The sequence below is a fragment of the Centruroides vittatus genome, unplaced genomic scaffold (genome assembly GCF_030686945.1).
Source record: "Centruroides vittatus isolate TY-2023 unplaced genomic scaffold, ASM3068694v2 scaffold_435, whole genome shotgun sequence".
NCBI lineage: Eukaryota > Metazoa > Arthropoda > Arachnida > Scorpiones > Buthidae > Centruroides > Centruroides vittatus.
The window spans coordinates 5,793,989-5,815,593 of NW_027122708.1; the positions used below are offsets into that span (position 1 = coordinate 5,793,989).

Consider the following 21,605-nt stretch of genomic DNA (forward strand, 5'->3'; position numbering starts at 1 on the left):
ATTAGGTACCACTTATTAAAATCAGATATCATTATCAGTTATCTAATATTACTGAATCAACATGTCTGAAAATATATAAATTAAATAACATTACAAAATTTTTGCTTTTTATAATCATAACTTCACACACAATTATCATTGTGTTATTAATAATAAGTTTGAATTATTATATATTGTGATATCTAACCCCCCTGTAACAAGGTTTTTCCTTAATACAATAAAGCTTTTAAATAAATAAATAAAATTATAAAGTACAGTACTTTGTGTTTTCACCACTTTTTAATATAAGATTATTTTAAAAATGGGAATAGGAAAAATTAACATAATAATAAACATATAGTCAAATATGTATATATGAAATAAATATTGAATTTATCGTATTTATTTAGGAGAATATAATAATGGATTTTATATGACTTTCATAAAAGTTTATCTTCTTGCAAAGAACACTTTTACGATTATAATAGACTGTAACAGAATGTAATGATGTTATTTATCATGATAAAAATATGATTATATTTGTAATAATGTAATAAGGATAGAGTAATAGATTTTGCTTGAAATTCTTATAAATCTGATCTGAAAGCGAAAGCTAGAAGGAAGAGGAACAGTATGATAACTTACATTTATGTTTAAAGGTTGAATGACTTTTGAAGTTAGATGTATGATTGAAAAAATACAAGTTTTTTTCTCTGGTTTTTGTGGTACAAAGATAAGTTTTTTGTAAAGTAATCCTATGGAGATTTGTGGAAAAGACCATTCTTGCTTGTCGATGACCATTCTTGCTTGAACACTTTCGTTTTCAACCTTGAGACTGTTGAACCAATTATGATGTTATTCGATTGGACTTTGTTACTCAGATCTAAACCTCTTAATATCATCCATAAATCCTATCTAAAGCTACAACTCAATTCAATTAAAATCATTAAAAAAAAAATAATAAGTTTGAATTTACATAAATGGTTAACAACAGTCGGTTAAAAAAATAGATGATAACAATTGTAAGTCGAGTCATTTCAATAAAAGTGTTACCATAACCATCAGAATCAATTTAAATTAAATTATCCAATCATATAAGATGTTTACTCTTAATACATTAAATGGTTGTTCTAATCTTGTACTCTACATTGTACACAGTACTACAATTTAAATTTCTATTTTTGACATTTGTTACTTCATTTATAGGCTATCTGTTTGCTGTTTGTTGAAGACTGATCTTCAATACTGTTTAATTAAAGAACAATACTAGATTGTATCTCTTAGCATAATAGAAGAAGCAAGTAAGAAAAGCAATTCCCAAAAGCAAAATTGTTGTACAATTGAAAAATTTCACAGTAAGTTTTGTACAAGATTTCAAAAATCAAAGTGAACCATTGAAATGACAGTAGGACAAAATGAGAACCTAATTTGCAAGAGAATCAAACTGGAAAAGATGGTAAAGTTGAGTTAGCATTGAAGCTTTGCTTTATTAATGTTAATGAAAAAAATATACCTGAAAATGAGCTACTAATGTATCATAAAGCATATGATTAGCTAAAAATATGGAAAAGAAAAATTTTATTCTAACTGTTGAGTGGCTTAACCAGTGAAGAAAATGAGAGAATATTGTGTACAGACAGATTCATGGTGAAGTGAAAAATTCTAATTCTGCATTAGCTGAGTTGTGGATAAAGCCAGAATGGCCAGAAATTATTGATGAATATTCTTTGAGAAATTCTACAAATTTGCCCAAAAGTTTGGATAACTCAACCTCCTCTCCCCTCCTCAAAGTGTCTCATATGCCCATGTTTGTTGGAAGACAACTGTAAAGCATATTTATGTGTTAATAATGTGTCATTAAAAAACGTTAAAATAATATTCCTTTCTGCAAATACAACATCACTGATTTAGTCATGCAACCAAGGAATCATATCTACCTTAAAGGAATACTATAAAAGTGAAATGTATGTAAGAATTTTAGGAGAAGTAAATGATAATCAAAGACAGATTGGTAAGACTTCTATTGCCAAAAGAATTTTCCTACTTGATGCATTATATCTTTGGGTAATGTTGTGGGATCAAGTGTTTGAGTAGACCATTAAGAATTGTTTTAAAAAGTGTGTTTTTAAAAATAGGTTCAGAAACATCTGAAAATGAAGCTGTTATCTGTTGAAGAGAAGATACTAAATAACATGCCAGAGAATATGTCAAAAGAAAAGTTTAAAAACCAATTGACAGGGAAAACCCAGTGGCTGCTATGATGACATCAGAAATATACTAAATTGTTATCAAAGAAGGTTCTGGAGAATTATCTGATACAAGTAAAAAAAAAAAATCAACATAAAAATAGCCTAGATCTTCAACAAATACTCAAATGCAAGAAGTTCGAAAAGTGTTGCATTGTTATATACAGTACCTATAGATGTGTTGAGTTTTGTAAAGCACTATGAATATGTTTTTTTTTATTAATGAAATATTGCCAAAAAACAGCTGGCAAATAAATGCTGGATATTCAAGTAATCTTATTATAATTAATAAATTTAATAACTAACTTAAAAGTTTATTTTTAAACATTTTTAATTGTTTTAACAATTTTTTAAATTATCTGATTCAATGAAACTAGAATTTCCATTTATTGTGGTCATATTACTTTCACTACACAATGTTTTCACTTTATCATTGTTATCAGTACACGTTAATCCTATAGTAATTAACTTAGTAGTACCTAATGTGTTATTATTTTAAGTATTTCTTCATGATCGGTGAGATTTGATTATACATTTAAATAAATTTAAATAGCCAAATTGTTTACAAGCTATTTTATTTTAAGGTTAAATATGATCAGATTATTATGAAAATTTTCAATATAAATAAACAATGTTGTTATCTTTTAAGAAATTTAATAATGAGACTCCATTTTTACATAATAAATAATTTAGAAACATTTATAAGGAAAACATCTTATATATCTGTTGGGCATGCAGAAATTAAAAGTTCAAATCTGACTATATGATCCTGGAAAACATTCCAGGAGTTTCTACATTTTTGAATTTAAGAGTATTTCTATTATTAAATTTCTTTTACAATGTTATGAAACCATCTTTTTTTAAAATTATATAATTTAAATTTTGCCTTTCAGAAATGTATTAAGTTTATTCAAACTATTATCTAAATTATATGATAAACCAAACAGCTAGATTAAATATAATCACATAATTTAAGCTATGGTTTAAATAAACTTTTTCGCCTTTCAGAAATTAAAAGAGAAATATAAAAATTCTCTGATCAAATAATTATTTATAATTAAATATCTAGCTATCATCAACAGCTTTTACATTAATATTAAAAGATTATGATAATTAATCTTCTTTATTTTATAAGATTGTGTATTAATTCCTTTTCAAAGAAAATTTAAAATTATTTTAAAAAATAAAACAGTAAACTATTACTTTATTATAAAACTTTGAAAATAAAAAATACTTGTTTTACTTACTCTAATTTATTAGGAATTTGAAATTTTATGGAAAAGTAATTAGAAATAGAAGTAAGTAAATCATATAGCAAATTATGAAGATAAAAAGATCTTGAATCAATTCCAACAAAATAAGGAAAGACTGGTTGCAGTTGATTTACTTTACAAAGTTCAGCCTAAAATTGAAAATAAATCATGATGTAATATTTTTATTGTAATTTAAAGATTTAATAAGCTTAAAACTATTTAATGGTGTCGGAAATTGCTTTAATTTAAAATTATATAAAATACGAGAAAAAACTCTCAGCCTCTTCAAACTTCAGATGATGATTAAAAAAACATTCAAACAATACTTAAATCAAGACAAGGTTATTTTAATTCCTACACATCACACAATTTAAGTTACCTATAAAATGCATTTTGCCAAAGTGACAATGCTTTGACATCATCTGTGATAATACAATTCTATCTGTGTGCAGTGTATTTATTGTTTACAAATTATCCCAACATGCAACAACATTAATGCCATTATTTAAATTAATATTATTTATAATTTTCTTATTTATTATTGGAAATGTTCTTTAATTTTCTTTTAGTAGTAGCGAGGTTGAGGCCAAAGTTTGAAATGCAAAAATGTGTACGCCAGACTGGACGTCTGGCGTACACATTTCTTGGTGTTTGGTGCCGCTTTCTTGTAAGCCTAGAAGTTTAACAATGACATTTGGAATGTTGAGCATGATTCCACTGACTTTCCAAACACCATTGTCAAACTTCTAGGCTTATAGGAAAGCGGCACTGAACGTCCGACACACATGTTTCGCGTTTAAAACTTCAGCCTCAACCTCGCTAGTATTTTTCTTCAAGCAAAATTTTATATTGTCTGTATTGATATTACACTTTACTTCACTACAATGTAAATACCATGGTGATGTCATAATACCTAATCTGATAGCTGCTTGATGCTCTTTTAATCTTTTTTCAAGCAGTTGTTTCATTTCTCCTATATAATATTTAGTTTAATTTTCACAAGTACAAAATATCTTGTAAACTATTCCAGCTGTTTTAACCTTCCTTACTTGTTTTTCATGTAGTAATCTTGATACTCTATTCTCTTTGAGAAGAAGCCGAAGTTAGAGAAAATTTATTAAATTCACTCTATTTTTCAAATAAACCTTTTATATATGGAAACTGGAAATATTAAAAAGACTGTTTCACTTTAACTTTATGTAAAACACACACATAATACCAATTTTTTAAAATTGTATTATTAAGCTGCAGTTTGAAAAAACTGTAGACCTATAAATTCCCACTGTTATCCATCCATCTTTCCTTAATCTCAAGAACAGTGTTAGATAAATGAAATTCAAGAACAGATATGAAAAACATAGGGGCAGAAGGACCCAGTTGACTATATATGAACTTCCAATGCAAACCAGAAGTCACATTATTTCAATTAAAAAATTTCTCCTGAATGGAGCTAGACAGATGACCAGCACAACTCCATTGCATACGTAAAAGTATGATATACAGGGGTAAGACATTACAGTACTAATTTGAGATGGAGAACATACATTTTAAATTAAATAAATTAAAAAATATGATTAAAACTTGCAGGTCAGCATTGTGATAATGTCACAACAAATAATTGCTTATTACTATTTTAAGTTCTGATGGGGTAAGGTAAAGTAGAATGGTAAAATGATAAACACTTCAATAAGGTTGAAATAAAGGAAATTGTATTTAAATAAACAAAATGCCCACAGAAGCATCTACATATCTTAGTGCATGAATGAAGTACAAAAAGGGTGTGTTTGTGAAGAACTACAGTGCCACGAAGTGGAGCAAAGATACAAAACTTAAAATAAAACAACATATAAAGTAAACATTTAATATATATTTTTTTATATCAAATTTTCAAAACAATCTGATATTTACCATTACTGCAGTTTTTCCATAACCAGATTTTCCAGTAATAAGGAATAAACCACTTTTACTTAAAATATTATCCACACAATTTTTAACAAAAGAATCTCTTCCTTCAATTTGATGAAATGCTTCAGCATATGAAGTATGCAGAACTGATAATCTTTGGTCAGAATATGAAATTTCATCCTGTAAATATGAAAAAAAATACTGAAAAATTTTCAATTTCATTTTTGTTTCTGTAATTTTCAGATATTAAAACTTATTTCTGAATCAAAGAATATTATAAACATTGATTTATAAAAACCAAAATAGTTGTTGTTACTGCTTAAAATCACTGAAGTTAGTATTTTTATGTTCTTTAGTATTCAATTATTATAATTTCTCTTAATTTTGTTTTAAATTCTGATTAAGTTGAAGTTATCTCTGCTAAAACTGCAATATAACATGGTTTATAATCAAAGTACTAAGCATTAAAACTGATTTTAATTTAAAATGTTACGTTTAATACACAAGTTTTTCATTAACTGAATTTTGATCACATTTAAATTTTAATCCATTTTAAAATTATAAAATATAAATTAATTAATACTAAAACCTATTCTGTACACAATAAATTTATTATTTTATTATGGTAATTTAACTAACAGATGAAATCCTCTTATTAAACATTTCAATAAACTTCTAAAATTTATTAAAAAATTGTATTTCTTGTTTATAAGAAATATTTTAACATAAGAAATTTCAGAAAGTTTCATTCATTAATTTTCTGTGTAATCGAGTGGATGAATTTAACATTTTCCCCATAAATTTCTTTTAACTTCCAACCACTATTGTGGACTTTAGTTTTATGGTCGAAATTTAAAAAAAAAAAGCTTAAATTTTAAATACAATTCAGTTCTATTATAAATTTGTCTATAAAATTATTTTAATATAAACAGTGTTGGAAATAATCAGTATGAGAGGAAGTAAATCAAATATAAAAGTGAAAGGTATTTATTTCATCATAAAATCTAAATAATACAAAACTCTAAATGATGGATTTTGATTTCTAAACTTTTATTATTTTTAAGTATTTCAAATTTTCTGAAAAAATACAAGACCATATTATTTATTAGAAATAATATAAATAATAAACATAATAAAATGAATCAAAATCACATCAAAATATTTTTAAAATTATTCAGGATAAAAAGTAAGTAAAAATGTCTTGAATTATAAAAATATCTTTGTTAATAAATATATTGTTTATTACATTTGTGTAACTAAAAATAAATAAAAATTAATATCGTTTTAATAATTTAATAAACATATTCATAAAAATAATACTATACTATGTGAATTTCTAATTAACACACAAAAAAATTATAAATTCAAGTTTTTGGCCAAATTACTTAACGAACCTTTAATAGTGGAATTTATTTTTTTAAAAATAAAAAAAGTGCTTACATTTTCAACCATTCTCCAGCACAAACAGTCAAAAGATGATTATTCACAGCATTCATCTTTTGACCAGCTTTGCCCATTTACTGTATTGGAAATGTTAGAGCACTTTTCTAAAAATCCCACTGTTAAAGGTGCATTAAGTAATTCAGAAACATTCCACAGTAACTACTACATCATCTTCAAGTTTTTATATTAATTTTCAAAATTCAATTACCTTTTTATAATATTTACATAAGGAATTCCATAAATTTTCTAGAACTCTTTGCCCAAATTCTTCTAAACCAGCAACAACTGGTTCCTCATTAACTACTCCACCCCAATAACATGGATAGCTTAAAAATATATTAATTTCAATTGTTTTGAAAATAAAAAGTATGTTTCAATAATCACAAAAACTTCTTACTTATTAAAAACTTCAAGACCACTTTCTTTAATTCTTTGTTTCAAATTCTCCATTTTAATATGATTAGATTCACTCTCTGATACAAAATTATCTTTCCATTTTTCAGGAATTTGGCTGAAATAGTGTAATAAGAACAGTACTTTAAGAATGCTGTAATTGTTCCAATATTTCAAATAAATTATTTTTAAAAATAAAATACTCATAAATTATTGAATTAATTTCTTAATAATTATGTATAATAAAATAACCTTAACACATTTGTCCACCAGATTGGCAGCATTGTTTCTATTTTGCAAGATTGTGATTTCAGATTCTGTTTCAAGTACAGATATTTGTGTTTGTTGGATTTCAATGGGGTGCTTTAAAGAAAAAAATTTGACTATTGTCTAAATTGTCATAATTTTTTACTCGGTGCAATTTTTTTACATCTCAGATGTTTTTGTTTGGATAACCGTTTTCCAAATACCTTCTCCAAACATTAAAAGTTTAATAAAATTTAATCGATTCAAAAACTCCATATCAATAGTCAGTCATTTCCATACAAATAAGAGCATGTTCATATGTGAAAATTGCTTGTTTTGCATTTTTGAGACACAAGCCCTGCTTCACATATAAGAGCATCTCATATGTGAGCCAGTTTGTTTTTGATTATAATAGCATTACACTGTCGTGTTGTGTCAATGTAAATTAAATATAAATGTATTGATACTGTAACTATTCAGTCAACATCTGTGGTAACCATTATTAAAAATACAGCAACAAGTTGCATAACTTTCCTGGCAAAAAGTTAAAATTGTGTGTGGCACCATCTTTTATATTTTATTTAAAAACTTTTAATATTAGTCAAACTATAATCTGAATGATCAGGCAATTAATACGATTATTACAGAATATTTAGACTTGATTGTTTATGTATATCTACGATAATTTGTTAACTAAAACGAAACAAAAAAAATATTTTAATGCTTCAGATGGCAATGTCTAAACTGCATACCAGTAATTATCTTGCTTTTGTTGCAATCCCCAGATACTCAAGGTATACAATGGGACTAATTATTCCAGCAAAATTACGGTAACTCATGCAAAAACTCAGCATGTTTGTTGTTTTATGATGCATGTTAAATCCTAATTTTCTGTAATCTATCTGTCTACATCACTTGAGTTCACAAATTGCCATTGCAAGATAGATTAAAAATTTAATATTAAAAAAAGTTAAATTAATTTAAAATTACCTTTCAAATATCTTATCTCTAAAATAGAAAAAAGATCGTTCTGTGGCAGCAGAGGGATCAGCTAAAGCTGCACAATAAATTTCTAATTCAGTTAATGATGCGCCAGGAGGATATTCCTGTACCCAATCAAATTCTGGATTATTTGAAACATTATATTCTGCAATTTGTCCATATCTTTCACCAAGGATACCAAGAAAATATTCACATCTTGCCACTTCTGATAAACATATTTCCAAAGATCTGATAAAAAGTTAGTTTTTATAAAATTATAGTTATTCAGTAAAAAGATATTACATCAGATATTATATTAACCTACTTGCTATTATTTGATTCTGCTTCTGTTATCCCCCATCTAAGATCAACTTCTTGAATATTAACATTAAGTGTTTTAGCACGTGCTCTTAATTCGGGAATTATAAAGCGCACAATCAAATCTCTTTCTCCATGCATATCTTTAAAAGTAGATGAAATAAATATTCGAACAGTCTTCCATCTACATAACAAATAAATTTGTTATATACATAAGTAATACCAAAGATTAGACTAATTCAAATATATAAATATATTAAAACAACAAAATGTCTTCATTTTCCATTACTCACAACACCGGTGACAGTCCAAAACAATTTTCACTTATGGAGATGACCTTTTATTTGAGGCTGTGCCAAATTTCTGTCACTTAAAAAACACCTCATCCCAAGAATAGAAAAATAGCCAAGACTTGGCAATCCTAATTTTAATCCACATGATTTCATAAAAACAGACTAATTTACACAAATTTTACAAAACTATGAAGATACCTGAAACAGTAGCTTCATACTTTTGTGAAAACTGTGTAGATATTTAATTAAATCTACAGTTTATAAAAAAAAATTTTAATGCATAAGTGAAAACAGAAATGAAATATTACAAATGCTAAATTTTACTTGTTATACAGTGGAGCCTCGCTTAATGAGCATAATTTGTTTTAGATTCGTACTTGTTAAGCAAAACAATTTTTCCCATAGAAATTAATGTAAAATACAATAATGCATTCCATGCCGAAAAAAATTCTCAAATGTTTTATGTATAATGTTTATTCAAAGAAAAGTGTACAATGTGCATTGTTAAGGAGCATGAATCATCATCATCTTTTCTTCTAGCGCTGAATGAACCAACCTGGATTTGCAGAAAACAAAAAAAAATATGTTTGATAAACACTCCAAACGATATGCCAAATTCTTGGGCCATGTAAAGTCTATAATTAAATATTAGAAATTAATTTGACTAGAGGTAGGCAGTTACGCTTCCATCTCGTATTAAATTTAATAATTATAAATAGTTAACTTTTAATTCAGACATTTCTAAAATTTAATTTGGAATTGGTCATTAAATTTAATACGAGATGGCAGCATAACTGCTTACCTCTAGTTAAATTAATTTCTATTATTTAATTATAGCCTTTACATGGCCCAAGAATTTGACATATCGTTTGGAGTGTTTATTATATAACAGGCTACGGTTGTTGACGTTTATAAGTAATATGTGTGAACACAAGTTTGGAAAAATGTGTGATCACGAGCGACACTAAGATGCTAGCGGAATGAGTGCTAAACACAGACTGACAGAGCATGCGCACAATTCAGGACTTCTCTCATTGTCACTTGTTATGCAAAACACCACTCGTTGAGCGAGGTAATTTTTTACAATTTGTTTTGCTCATTATGCAAGGTGCTTGTTAAGCAAGGTTCCACTGTATTTAATATTCTGCTCGAAGTGCCAAGGAAAGCTTTAATTAAGAAAAACTTGACTTTATCAAAAATTCCAGATAGGAGGGATGATCTAAAAATATGGTTTATTCTTATTTTCTTGTTCTCGTTTATGGGTCCCAACTGTAGCCATAATTCAGTGGATGGCCCATTGTGGTTTTAAATCCTGTAAAAGACTGCACAGTCATTGAACTAGACAAGGCACAAAGATGTCAACCTGCTTGGAGAGCTGGATGTGTGAGGAGCTGGTGTGTTATTCATTTTATGTGGGCAAAAGTGTGTCACTGCCCACTAGCAGCCAAGTGGATAAGACCACTAAACACTGGTAGTTGGTCATGGGTTCATGTCTCACCAACAGGCTGGCCACATGGATTTTTTTCCAGGTTTTCTTGACATTTGTAACACCTAAATAGGGGCAAGTTTTCCTTAGAAAATGCTCCTGGGAAGCATCCCCCCTCAGCAGATTGTCTGTGTGCACAGATGTCCCCCTCAGCAGATTGTCCGAAAATCCATCATGAATTAGTTGGTGTATATGGGGAAACAGTAATGAATTGCAATAATGTGGGAAATGGTGCTTACTGTTTGCAGAGAGAAGAGAAAAAAATTGGTGATGCAGAATGCACTGGTGACAAAACACAACTTTGCCATTTTATCAAATCCAAGCATGCGTTGATCACTGAGAGTGCACAAACCTACTCTTGAGGATGAAATTCAGGGCTACAGAATCTGCTGGAAAGTGATGACAACCATCTTTTGGAACTAGAAAGGTGTCATAGATTTCATACTAGTTGACTTCATGTCACATGGGACCCAATCACTAATACCAGTATCCAAGGCCGGCTGGTGGGTGCGGTGAATGGGGCAACTACACAAGGCCCACGATCCTGCATGATCAAACTCTTGCAAAATTTAAAAATTGATCATTTCATTATTCGCTAAGTTAAATAACTTTTGCTAATCTATTTAACGGATGGTATGTCTACCATTAAAATATTATTTTGTTGTTCAAAATTGCTATTTTTTTATTAAAAGGTCTAGCATGATAACCTTGCACAGAGCCCTGCTATTTCTTGGTCTGACCCTGCCAGCACCTATGATGAAACAATGCAGTGTCTAAGAAGAGCAATTTGGAAAAACAAGTCCTGACCTCTCACAAAGGAGTCATTCTGCTGCATAACAATGCAACTTCTCATATTGGCATGATGTCTTAGTGGGTTTTGGGTGGGATGTGCTCCAACATCCAGCATACAGTCTAGACCTTGCTCAAAGCGATTACCTCCTCTTTGCTCCTCACAAATCATGAAGATATGCAAGATGAAGTAAGGACATGGCTTCAACAACAGGACCCAATTTCTATAAGATAAGCATGATAAACCTCATGAAGTGCTGGGTTAAATGCCTGAACCGGATGAGAAACTATGTTGAGTACTGTTAAAAGGGAAATGGGTAGGATATCTTATATATTTTTTTTATATAATACTAGCTGACCCGGCCACGCATTGTTGTGACTCAAAATGTATCTATTATAAATGTATAACACTTCCCCCGCAAGGGGAATTTCAAAAAATCCCTTCTTAGGGACATTCTCTTGACATACCCTATTAAAATGCAAAAAACCGCATCTAAAATAGTATAATAGAAGCCAAGTTCTTCACAGTAAGCCTTAATCCTGTCCATCTCCCCCCAATGGGGGAATTTCGACATGCATATTAAATAAAAACACGTGCGTATTCAAATGCAACATTGTGTCAAAATTTCAAAGGAATCAGTAGGAACAAACAAACGTTATATTTTATTTATATAGATAGATAGAAAATGATCTGCTTTAGTCCATTCTCTCAGAAAAGCATAATGCCTCACAGAAAAGCAAACTTAGGTCGTTGAAAGTTAGCGCCATCTGTTGGACATAAAAGCCTTAATCTATATATAAATATATTTTTGAAAGGGGGAAATGGTGGTCTTCACATATGCCAGAAACCTTCGCGGGAGTGTATTAAACAACTTTCCGAAGTTTCATGGCAATCGAATAAATGGTGTGGTAATGCATGAAGGACAAACACACACAGACAGACAGACACATACTGTACATTCGTTTTTATATATATATAGATAATGTACAGTATGCATCATTTAAAAAAAAAAAAAAAAAAAAATTGTATTATTTCTTTCTTTCTCTTCTATTGGCAGTGAAAATGTTTTTCCATTAATTTTTCTGGAATTGAATTGTTTACGATGATAAAAATAATACATAAATTATATAAAAATATGTTAAATAACACACAAACATATGCACACACAAATGTAAAGTTCATTTTTTGTGATGAAGATCCTGTCTTTTCTGAAATTCTTGTTTTTTGCAATAAAGTCGTATAGTTTCATTTCTCGCTTTCTTTTTCTTTCCTGAAGCAAATTTCAGTAGCAAGATGATCACATCCAAAACTCCTTGTTTTGCATTTACATGCCTTTCAAAATCTGGATCATTCGCTACAATTTGATCAATGATATTTGTTATTGTTACCAAACTTTTACTAAAGAAATCTGTAGAGAAATTCTTTGGGTTCTTCATTTTCAGAATCTCTATTTTCTAGTTCTACATGAATTCCTTGCTCTGCCAGTTCTTATCATCATCATTGGTAAGGCTCACCAGAAACCTGCAGTAACTCCTCAACATCCTGCTCGTCTACATCTCCTAGACCTGCTGATTGATTAGGTTGACAATTTGGTCAACTTAATGATACAGCGATAGGCTCTTCTCGTTGAGACTTCCAGCCATAACTTCTTCCACACTCCATTCATGAATTTATCAGTTAATTCTTGCCAAGCAAAGTCAATATTTCCTATAGCATCTATTATGTTTTATTTTTTCCAAAATTGCACAAAACAAACATAGATTTAAGAGAAGTACAGTGCTACAACGAATTGCCACCTTTTGCTCATAGGTTCATGTTCATAAATAATTGTATTATATATGAATCAATGAAATGCCACGATAATTTGAATCGGCATAAATTTTATGCTTTTTTTTTAAGCTTCGAGCAAACGGTGTTATATCGAATCAGCGTTAAGTGGGGTCTTACCGTATTTTGAGTTTATAGGTTTATACTGTATTTATTTTCATGACAATCAAAACAATAGTTGTAATTTATTACATTTTTATTGATATAAAATGTAGGTGTTTTTTAATCAGTGGAATTAGTTTTCTAAGGATGTCATCAAAAATTAACACTAAAAATAGTTCTATTGTAAATAAGAAAGTTGTGCCTCACTTCAAATTTAATTCATTCCAGGAGGCTGTTCAAAGTCAGAATCAATTTTTTTCCATTAGAAATATTAGAAAGTGAAGTAATCCATTCCCAGATCCTAAACAATACCCATTTTGATAAATTAAAACAGCAAATACACATAATTTAAGGTAAAAAATAACATGATTAAATACCCTAACAATAAATATTCATAACAAAATGAAAATTCCATTTAATAGTTGCACACTGTCAACTTTGATATCTTAAATAAGGCTTCCAGAAAGCACCACACATACAGCTTTGATGTTTTGTGATAAATTCTTTTTTCATTTCAGTCACTGATATTCTAACCTTCTTAGGCTTCATTGCTTCCACACATTTCTTGGATGCCATAGTTACTGAATAAAGGTTATATTGGATTGAACAAAGTTTTTGAGTATTTTTAACAGCTATTGTTACTTAATATAATTGCAGTAATTAAATCACAGCTGTTTTAACACATTATTGCTAATCTGAAATTGTATTCTTTGTTTAGAAGTTTAAAACAAACTTTTTACTTCACACTTTGTTTGAAGAAAATTAAGTTGAAATGTCTTCAAATAAAAAGCATATCAGGCATATTAAGCTATACGAGTTTTGTAAAGAATATAACAACACTGTACAAACAGTAAAAAAAAATTTTAACATGTGGAGATGATGCTCCTAAACTTCAAATATGTCAAATGTGGTTTAAAAAGGTCTGTTCAGAAAATTTTAAACTAAGGGATAAAAACATATGGGGTGCCCAAAAGCTGTCAACAAAGAAAAATTGCAAGAATTGTTACAAATCAGCAAATAATGCAATATACATGTGGTGCCTGTCCCCCATGCTAATATGACTTGGTTGAGTCTGATGTCGTGCACAGGCATCCCGCACAGACGGGAAAAAAAATGAACCATTTCCGGGAAAGATGAGTTAGAAAAAGAAGCAGCAACGACATAGCACGAATGACATGTCCACTCCAAGATGATTAATATCTGTTTAATAATTAGTATCAAGATGATTTGTTTAGTGTTCTTTGTTTTGTAATGTTTTCTGTATCGTATTATAATATACGTCATTATATGTCATAAGCTCTTAGTATTCTTTCTTAAACTGCATTCTGCATATACTTCTTAACATCCAGCCCAGCCATCTATAGACACCACATATATATATATATTGTGGCCGTGCACCTTATTTTGTATATTGTAGTATATATTATTCTTAGTATTTATTCCATTTTCTTCCTCTTCATTAGTTCTTTTGTCTACCTTTTCCTAGAAACTTCTGTCTTCCCTAACCCTTCCCTGTTCAAATGGTGGTGACTTAATTAAAAGACAAAGAAAAGGTGGTAGCCTGAGGGCTAAGTGGAGGACAAGAAGTCACTTTTTGACTGGGACGTTGGAGATAGGATGTATTGTGAAGACCTCCAGGTTGTTCTGGCATTGACTGGAGGACAAAGGAGACGATAAACCTAAGCTAGCGTTCGAGAGGAATCCGAAATATATCCCGATATAGGAACCTCGAGAAGCTTATTGAGAGGATCGGAGAGACGTCCACAATCAACAACGCAGAAAGTTAATAATCTAGCATTCGCCACCATCACCCCAAGATCGTCAACACTTTGGGTACCCATTCTTTTCTATCATCATATATCCAACTATCCTATTGTCTATCTTTTCTTCTCTCTCTTTTTTTATTTGTATAAGTAGTTTTAAGTATTTAGTCTTAGTTCCTTATTTTTGTAACACGGTGAATATTCCTTTTTTGCGAGGTTGCTTAACGATTCTACCCAAGTATCTGCAGGAATTATATGTAAAAAGGTTAATAGTGAAAGAACGAGGAGTGTCAAAATTGTAAAAGAATCCTGTAAAGTAAATAAACACGGGTGACACATTTATATGTGTTATATTCTCTTGTTGAATAACTCACCACATGCAATATATATATATATATATATAACTAAACACACCAAAAATAAAGCAAAAAAATAAAGCACTGAAAACATGAGCATAACATAAGAATGAGAGACTACTTGGGCACACAACAGATTGTGTTTATGCTTCGAGTGTATTTTTCCTTGCATGTGCATTTGAACTTTGAAGCATTGTTCAAACACCGAGGTGAATTTTTATCAAATTTAGCATTTAAACTCTGAAGCATTTGAAGTTAATTGTTCGAAGTTTGAGGTACTACTGTGTTAAAGATGCACAACATACCAATACCAGCACACTCGAAATTAAATATTTACTAACGTTTTCATATGTTTATAACAGACAATTTCAGGCATATAATGAAAAACAAAATAGCCACATTAAAATTGAACACATTTTCACGAATGATTTAAAAGTTCAAATTAAAATCGCTTCTGAAATAAAGTGCATCTACAGTTTAAAATTACTTTTGAATAACTTACAAAATGCGTTAAATACATAATTTTTACGGGAAATAAATTAAAAATATTTTAATATAATAATTCAATTCAATTCTTTATTCTATGAACCTTAGTTCATTACAAGGGGGTTAAAGTATTACATAAAAACTGAAGTTAGCACAATTTAACATTTTAAAAATTCGTGGGAAGACAGTTATAGGTCACAAAAGACTGAAGTCTTCAGTGAATACAGCAGAGGATGAATCCTGGGATTACAATGCTATCATTAGTTTTTCAATGTCAATAGAATTTAGCACCATAATGACTTCCTTTTGTAAATGATTGTTGTTGCGACATTCCTGTATGACCACTGCTGTTTCTAACCAATCTGACACTATTTGCATAAAATCTTGTAAAAATGCTACAAGATCTGCTGCTGAAGGACTGTCTACACCTGGATTAAAAAAAATCAAACTGGTAGCTTTTCCTAAATTTCCAACTCTCCCTGTTCTACCAATTCAGTGAACGTATTTTTGGATTGTTTTGGCAAGATCGCAGTTTATTACATGGCGGACATCTTTGATATGTAAACCTCTAGCTGCAACAGCCATGGCTACTAAGATCAACATTCTTCCTGTTCGGAAATTCATCACAGCTTCCTCTCGCTCACATTGTAAACGATCCATATATACTTGTAGAATAATTATTCTGAGACATAAAAAGATGCTATAAAATCTGCTGTTCTCTACCTGCACTTAAATCAAACAACACAAACTTTTTAAGATGCAGTCTTTTTAAACTCAGGAAAAATCGAATATTACGATTTATAACGAACAAACATAACCTAGAATGCTTTTTGGCATTCTATCCTATCAATCATCTTTATTAAAATACTAAAGTTAGGTAGTCAAATGCCAACATGTTCGTGAGATCCAAATTTAAATCAAATTTTAATACTACATAAACTGTAACAAACAAAATTTTATTATACTTTCTCAGAGCAACTGTATACTTGTCGACAGACGGACAAGGCAACGAACTTCCATGCGTTTTTTTTTACAAGTGTTGGCGCACAAACCATGTGGAGATCAGTACCTTGGCAACTGTGTCCGCTGTCTGGTCTGGTAATGGCATTGCCTCCACCCACCTTGAAAATCGGTCAATTGCGGTAAGTAGGTACCTCGATCCTTCCGAGAGTGGTAATGGACAGACTATGTCGATGTTGATGTGCTCAAGTCGTGAATTTGGGATGAGGAACTTCAACAGAGGTGCATGTGTATGGCGATGGATTTTCAACTTTTGGCAAGCTAAGCATGTTTGTGACCATGCCTGGCAGTCTTTTTTTTTTTTATATTAGGCCAAATGTATCTCTGAGTGATCAGTTTGGAAGTAGTACGAGCTCCTGGGTGCGAGAAGCTGTGAATGGCTGAAAACACTTCCTGTCAAAAACGTGGAGGTATGTCCGGTCTACAGTAACCAGTAGAGGCGTCACAGAACAGGGACTTTGTTGAATTTGGAAGGGGTAAATTTACTATTTTACAATTTGGGTTATTTTGCAATTCTAACAGTTAATCATCCTGTTGTGCATCTGCGATGGCTTCGTAGTTTATGGATGGTGTGCCGATGGTGTTTATGCGAGACAGTCTGCTACGACGTTGTCCCTGTGGATATATGGTGTAAGTCGGTCGAAAACTGTGACACATAGTCCAATTGTCAGAGTTGACAAGGTGACGCTTTGGCCAAATCTTGGAGGACAGCAAAGGTGAGGGGTTTATGTAGATAATAAATGGCCTCCCCTCCACCAGGTGTCAAAAATGCTTGATGGCGGAATAGATGGCTAGGAGCTCCCGGTTGTATGTGCTGTATTTCATTTGAGGCTTGGTGAGAGTTCTGAAGAAAAAACACAGGGTTGTTTAACGCCATCGAGTTCTTCATGTAAGACAACTCCCATCGCAACATCTGACACACCCATGGTTAAGGAAAGTTTAGCCTCTGGTGCTGGAGTGGGCGAGCAGAGCAGCTCTGCTTAAGGCTTCTTTCATGTTGTTGAAGGCTCAGTTTGCTTCTTCAGACCAGACAAGAGGCTTGGTGATGCTTTTGGTATGACTGATTAACATGGCGTTAAGAGAAACCTGAAATGTAGCACATCCAGGGATGAACCTGTGGTAAAAGTTAATCATTCCAAGGTCAATTAGTAAATTTTGTGCTTTCAAATCATGATGAAGAATTCGACGTTGATGGCAATATACTATGGCTTGTAAAATCTGATGCACATCACTCTTGACAAGCATCTTATCCATATACTGCCCAGTAGGAATACTGTCCAAATATTTTTTTAGGTCCATTGATAAATATTGAAAAACCAAATGCAGCTGATTTTCTTGCATAAGTACATGCTGTAAATGAATAATATTGCTATGATTCAGTTCTTTCAACAGTGAAATTTCTCTTATGCCTGTAGATGGAACACCGCCACCTTCAATTTTCAATCTTATTTCCTTTAATGCAACTAATTGTCCAGTTCTGTTTTTTCATTTGTATACCACTCCATATGTTCCTTCTCCAATATTCTCTACTTTTATATAATCATTCATTTCATATCTCTAATTCTTGGGCATGGTCACAAACATGCTTAGCTTGCCAAAAGGTGAAAATCCATCGCCATACACGTGTACTTCTGTGGAAGTTCCTCGTCCCAAATTCACGACTTGAGCACATCAACATTGACATAGTCAGTCATCACTCTCAGAAGGATTGAGGTACCTTCTTATCTTAGCTGACCAATTTTCAAGGTGGGTGGAGGCAACGCCATTACCAGACCAGACAGCAGACACAGTCACCAAGGCTCTGATCTCCACATGGTTTGTGCTCTTTGGTGTTCCAACGAAGATCACAATGGATCAGGGCAGACAATTTGAAAGCCAGTTGTTCAGATCCCTAAGCAACTACTTAGGCTTTCAAATCAGCCATACCACGGCCTACCACCCCCAAGCTAACAGGCTAATCGAGAGACAACATCGAACTCTGAAATAGCCCTGTCAGAACATCTGCAACAGGTGACCCCATGGACTGCAACCTTGCTGCTCATCTTCCTAGGTTTATGCTCGGCCATCATGGAGGACATTGGAGCATCCCCAGCCAAGCTGCTGTACGGCACTCCATTACGATTACCAGGCGAACTTCTGCTGGATTCCCCAGTCATGGAGAAGATGGAGTTCATGCAACAGCTGCAGTAATTCCTTCGTACGTTAAGACCGTCCCCAACAACTTGACATGGGAAGCGAACAACCTTCATTTCTGAACGGCTAACAGACTGTTTGCATGTCTTTGTGCTCAATCCAGTGGCACATTGTTCTCTTCGACCAGCCTATCTTGGCCCATACCGCAAAAAGTTTTTCAAAATCAATGTCGCGAGCTCTCCTAAAAGGGTATCATTAGATAGACTAAAACCTACATTCCTTCTGAATGAAGATGCCGCCACCAGAACTCATCCTACGAGCACGGTGACACCATCAGACTGCCAACATACATCATCACCTGTCAAGACAACTGGAAGACAAACCTCATTAAGGCACATTATCTGACCAACCATACGTTTCCTGGATATGATACACTCGCCCACTAGGGGGAAGTGTGTAGGGCAGAGGGTGCCACCACATGACCTTCACCCTCTGACATCACTTTGCTCTCGGACTCCAATGAAAAGAGACTTTTTTGTTCTACGCCAACCCTTTAGAGTCAACAGTAGGGTTTCTCAAACAGGATCCCAAGATCCCAGTTGTTTTTAAACCTGGGAAATTCTTCTCATCCCAGAAAATCCCACAAAATTCTTAAAAATTCACTTTTTTCTTATTTTGTGTTAAGGTTGAGGAAATTTTGCAAATAAAAAGTATAATTAACTCAAACCATCAGAATACATTTACAGTAGAGCGTCGTTTATCCGAATCAATTAAGGACTGGGGTTGTTCAGATAACCGATTTTTTCAGATAACCGATTATGTATAAAAAAATGCATTAACCTATCCTAAATGTTGAAATTTTTCTCCATTGCGTGTCGCTTCACGATGAATTTTTCTCCGTTGCATGTCGCTTCGTGTTGAATTATTGTCGATTTTAAGCCTAACGAAAATTTTTATAATAATAATCAAAGCTATTGTATCGTTAAAAATTATTTCTTTATTGTGTACAAACAAAATAAATATATTGAAAAATATAAAAACAAAAAAATTATACTTTAAAAGTTAATCCAGTATCAATAAAGTTCGATTCAGCACGACACAGTCCGACTGGAACTCTTTCGGATAACTGACATTTCGGATAACCGATTTTCAGATAACGACGCTCTACTGTATATTTATTAATTTTAAACCTACTTATTAGTTTTTTAAATTTTTGCTTGTTATGGCATGTCACAAATGGTCAATAATCAATATGTAGCTTATTTATGGCAGGACTCTCAAAATTCTTTACCAGTAATATCTGGAATAATTGTGCTTATGCTGTCTTAATTTTTAACCATGCCCGGTAGCTTCAATAACTGCGTAACGCCAAGTTGCGCAAATTGGACAAGGATACAAACGAGTACGAAGTCTGCAAGTATGAAGTTTTTCTTCATAAACTTGATTATCAAAGTCAAACGAACTGCCGAATTATTGGGCTATAAGCTTGATGTTTCTATTAAAGCAGCCGAGATAGACAAATCAAGAATACTAGAGAGCAAAAAAGTACTACAATCTCGAAAACGAACTAGAAATCTTCCAGACTACAGGTGAAAAAACACACAACGTCTGCCTTCTCTTAAATGCATTAAACACAATTCCACTCACATCAATTGAATTGGAAAGGGCATTCTCGGTACCAAGACTTTTCATTACTAAAATAAGAATCAGATTGAGTAATTGGAGTATTGACCAGCTTTGCTTTTTAAAAACTTATTATAAAAAGTTTACAATAATATTTTGTATTAAGTTTTATTTGAAACACAAAAATTACCTTCTAATTACAGGTTTGATCTAAGTTCATTTTTTTTTTAAATTTTCAACTCAATTCAAAGCATTTTATTATTGTTGTATCAAACTTTAATAAATTTTTTCTATTTGTGAAAATTTCTACATAATTTAAAGGTAATCTTTAATATATATCTTACACAGCATTATTAATATGATTTTGGAGGTTGCAGAACATATTAAATTACTTTAAAAAATAAAAAAATAATTATATCATTTGATTTCAAGATATTTTGTCTATCTTAAAAATAATTAATTCTATCCCAGAATTTCCCGGGATCTCTAGAAACAGTTCTTTTATCCCAGAACAAGCAAAGGACTGGGAAATGAGAAACCGTAGTCAACAGCATCACAGATCTCGTATTTGTACAGTAACTATTGTAAATATCTCATAACCACGACAAATAAAGTATATTATTTGCCTGGATCAGGGTCTCAGTTAATCCTAACCAACGAAAAACAAAGAACGCAGGACACATGGTCGAGGTCGACATGGACATCAGACAATGTAGGATCAAACCCAGGCCAATACTGCCTAGCATCAAAACATGTCGCGTATGGATTTTAGCCACGCCACTAAAGCAGTGAGCCAGATGTGATGATTAAAAAAGAAAAAACTTCAAAGACAGAAATAGAGGAGAAATACGTCAGCAGTCAAGTGATCTGCTGACTTCGAGCGAGGTCACGTGACACAATGTGCAAGCGTCCGCCTCCAATGTACTACTCCATGATATAAAGAAGGTTATGCAATGGTGGCT

General features: G+C 31.6%; 1 protein-coding gene across 1 annotated transcript in view; it reads right to left on the reverse strand.

The window, feature by feature from the left end:
* Positions 1–21,605, reverse strand: part of LOC136989023 (telomerase protein component 1-like) — a 241,123-nt gene that overhangs the window by 112,302 nt on the left and 107,216 nt on the right. Inside the window, exons 18-23 of the mRNA XM_067287049.1 lie at positions 8,772–8,948; positions 8,456–8,695; positions 7,224–7,337; positions 7,035–7,152; positions 5,387–5,563; positions 3,473–3,627 (exon numbers count right to left, since the gene is read on the reverse strand). Of these exons, the coding sequence (XP_067143150.1) occupies positions 3,473–3,627; positions 5,387–5,563; positions 7,035–7,152; positions 7,224–7,337; positions 8,456–8,695; positions 8,772–8,948 (981 nt within the window). The remainder of the gene's footprint in view (positions 1–3,472; positions 3,628–5,386; positions 5,564–7,034; positions 7,153–7,223; positions 7,338–8,455; positions 8,696–8,771; positions 8,949–21,605) is intronic.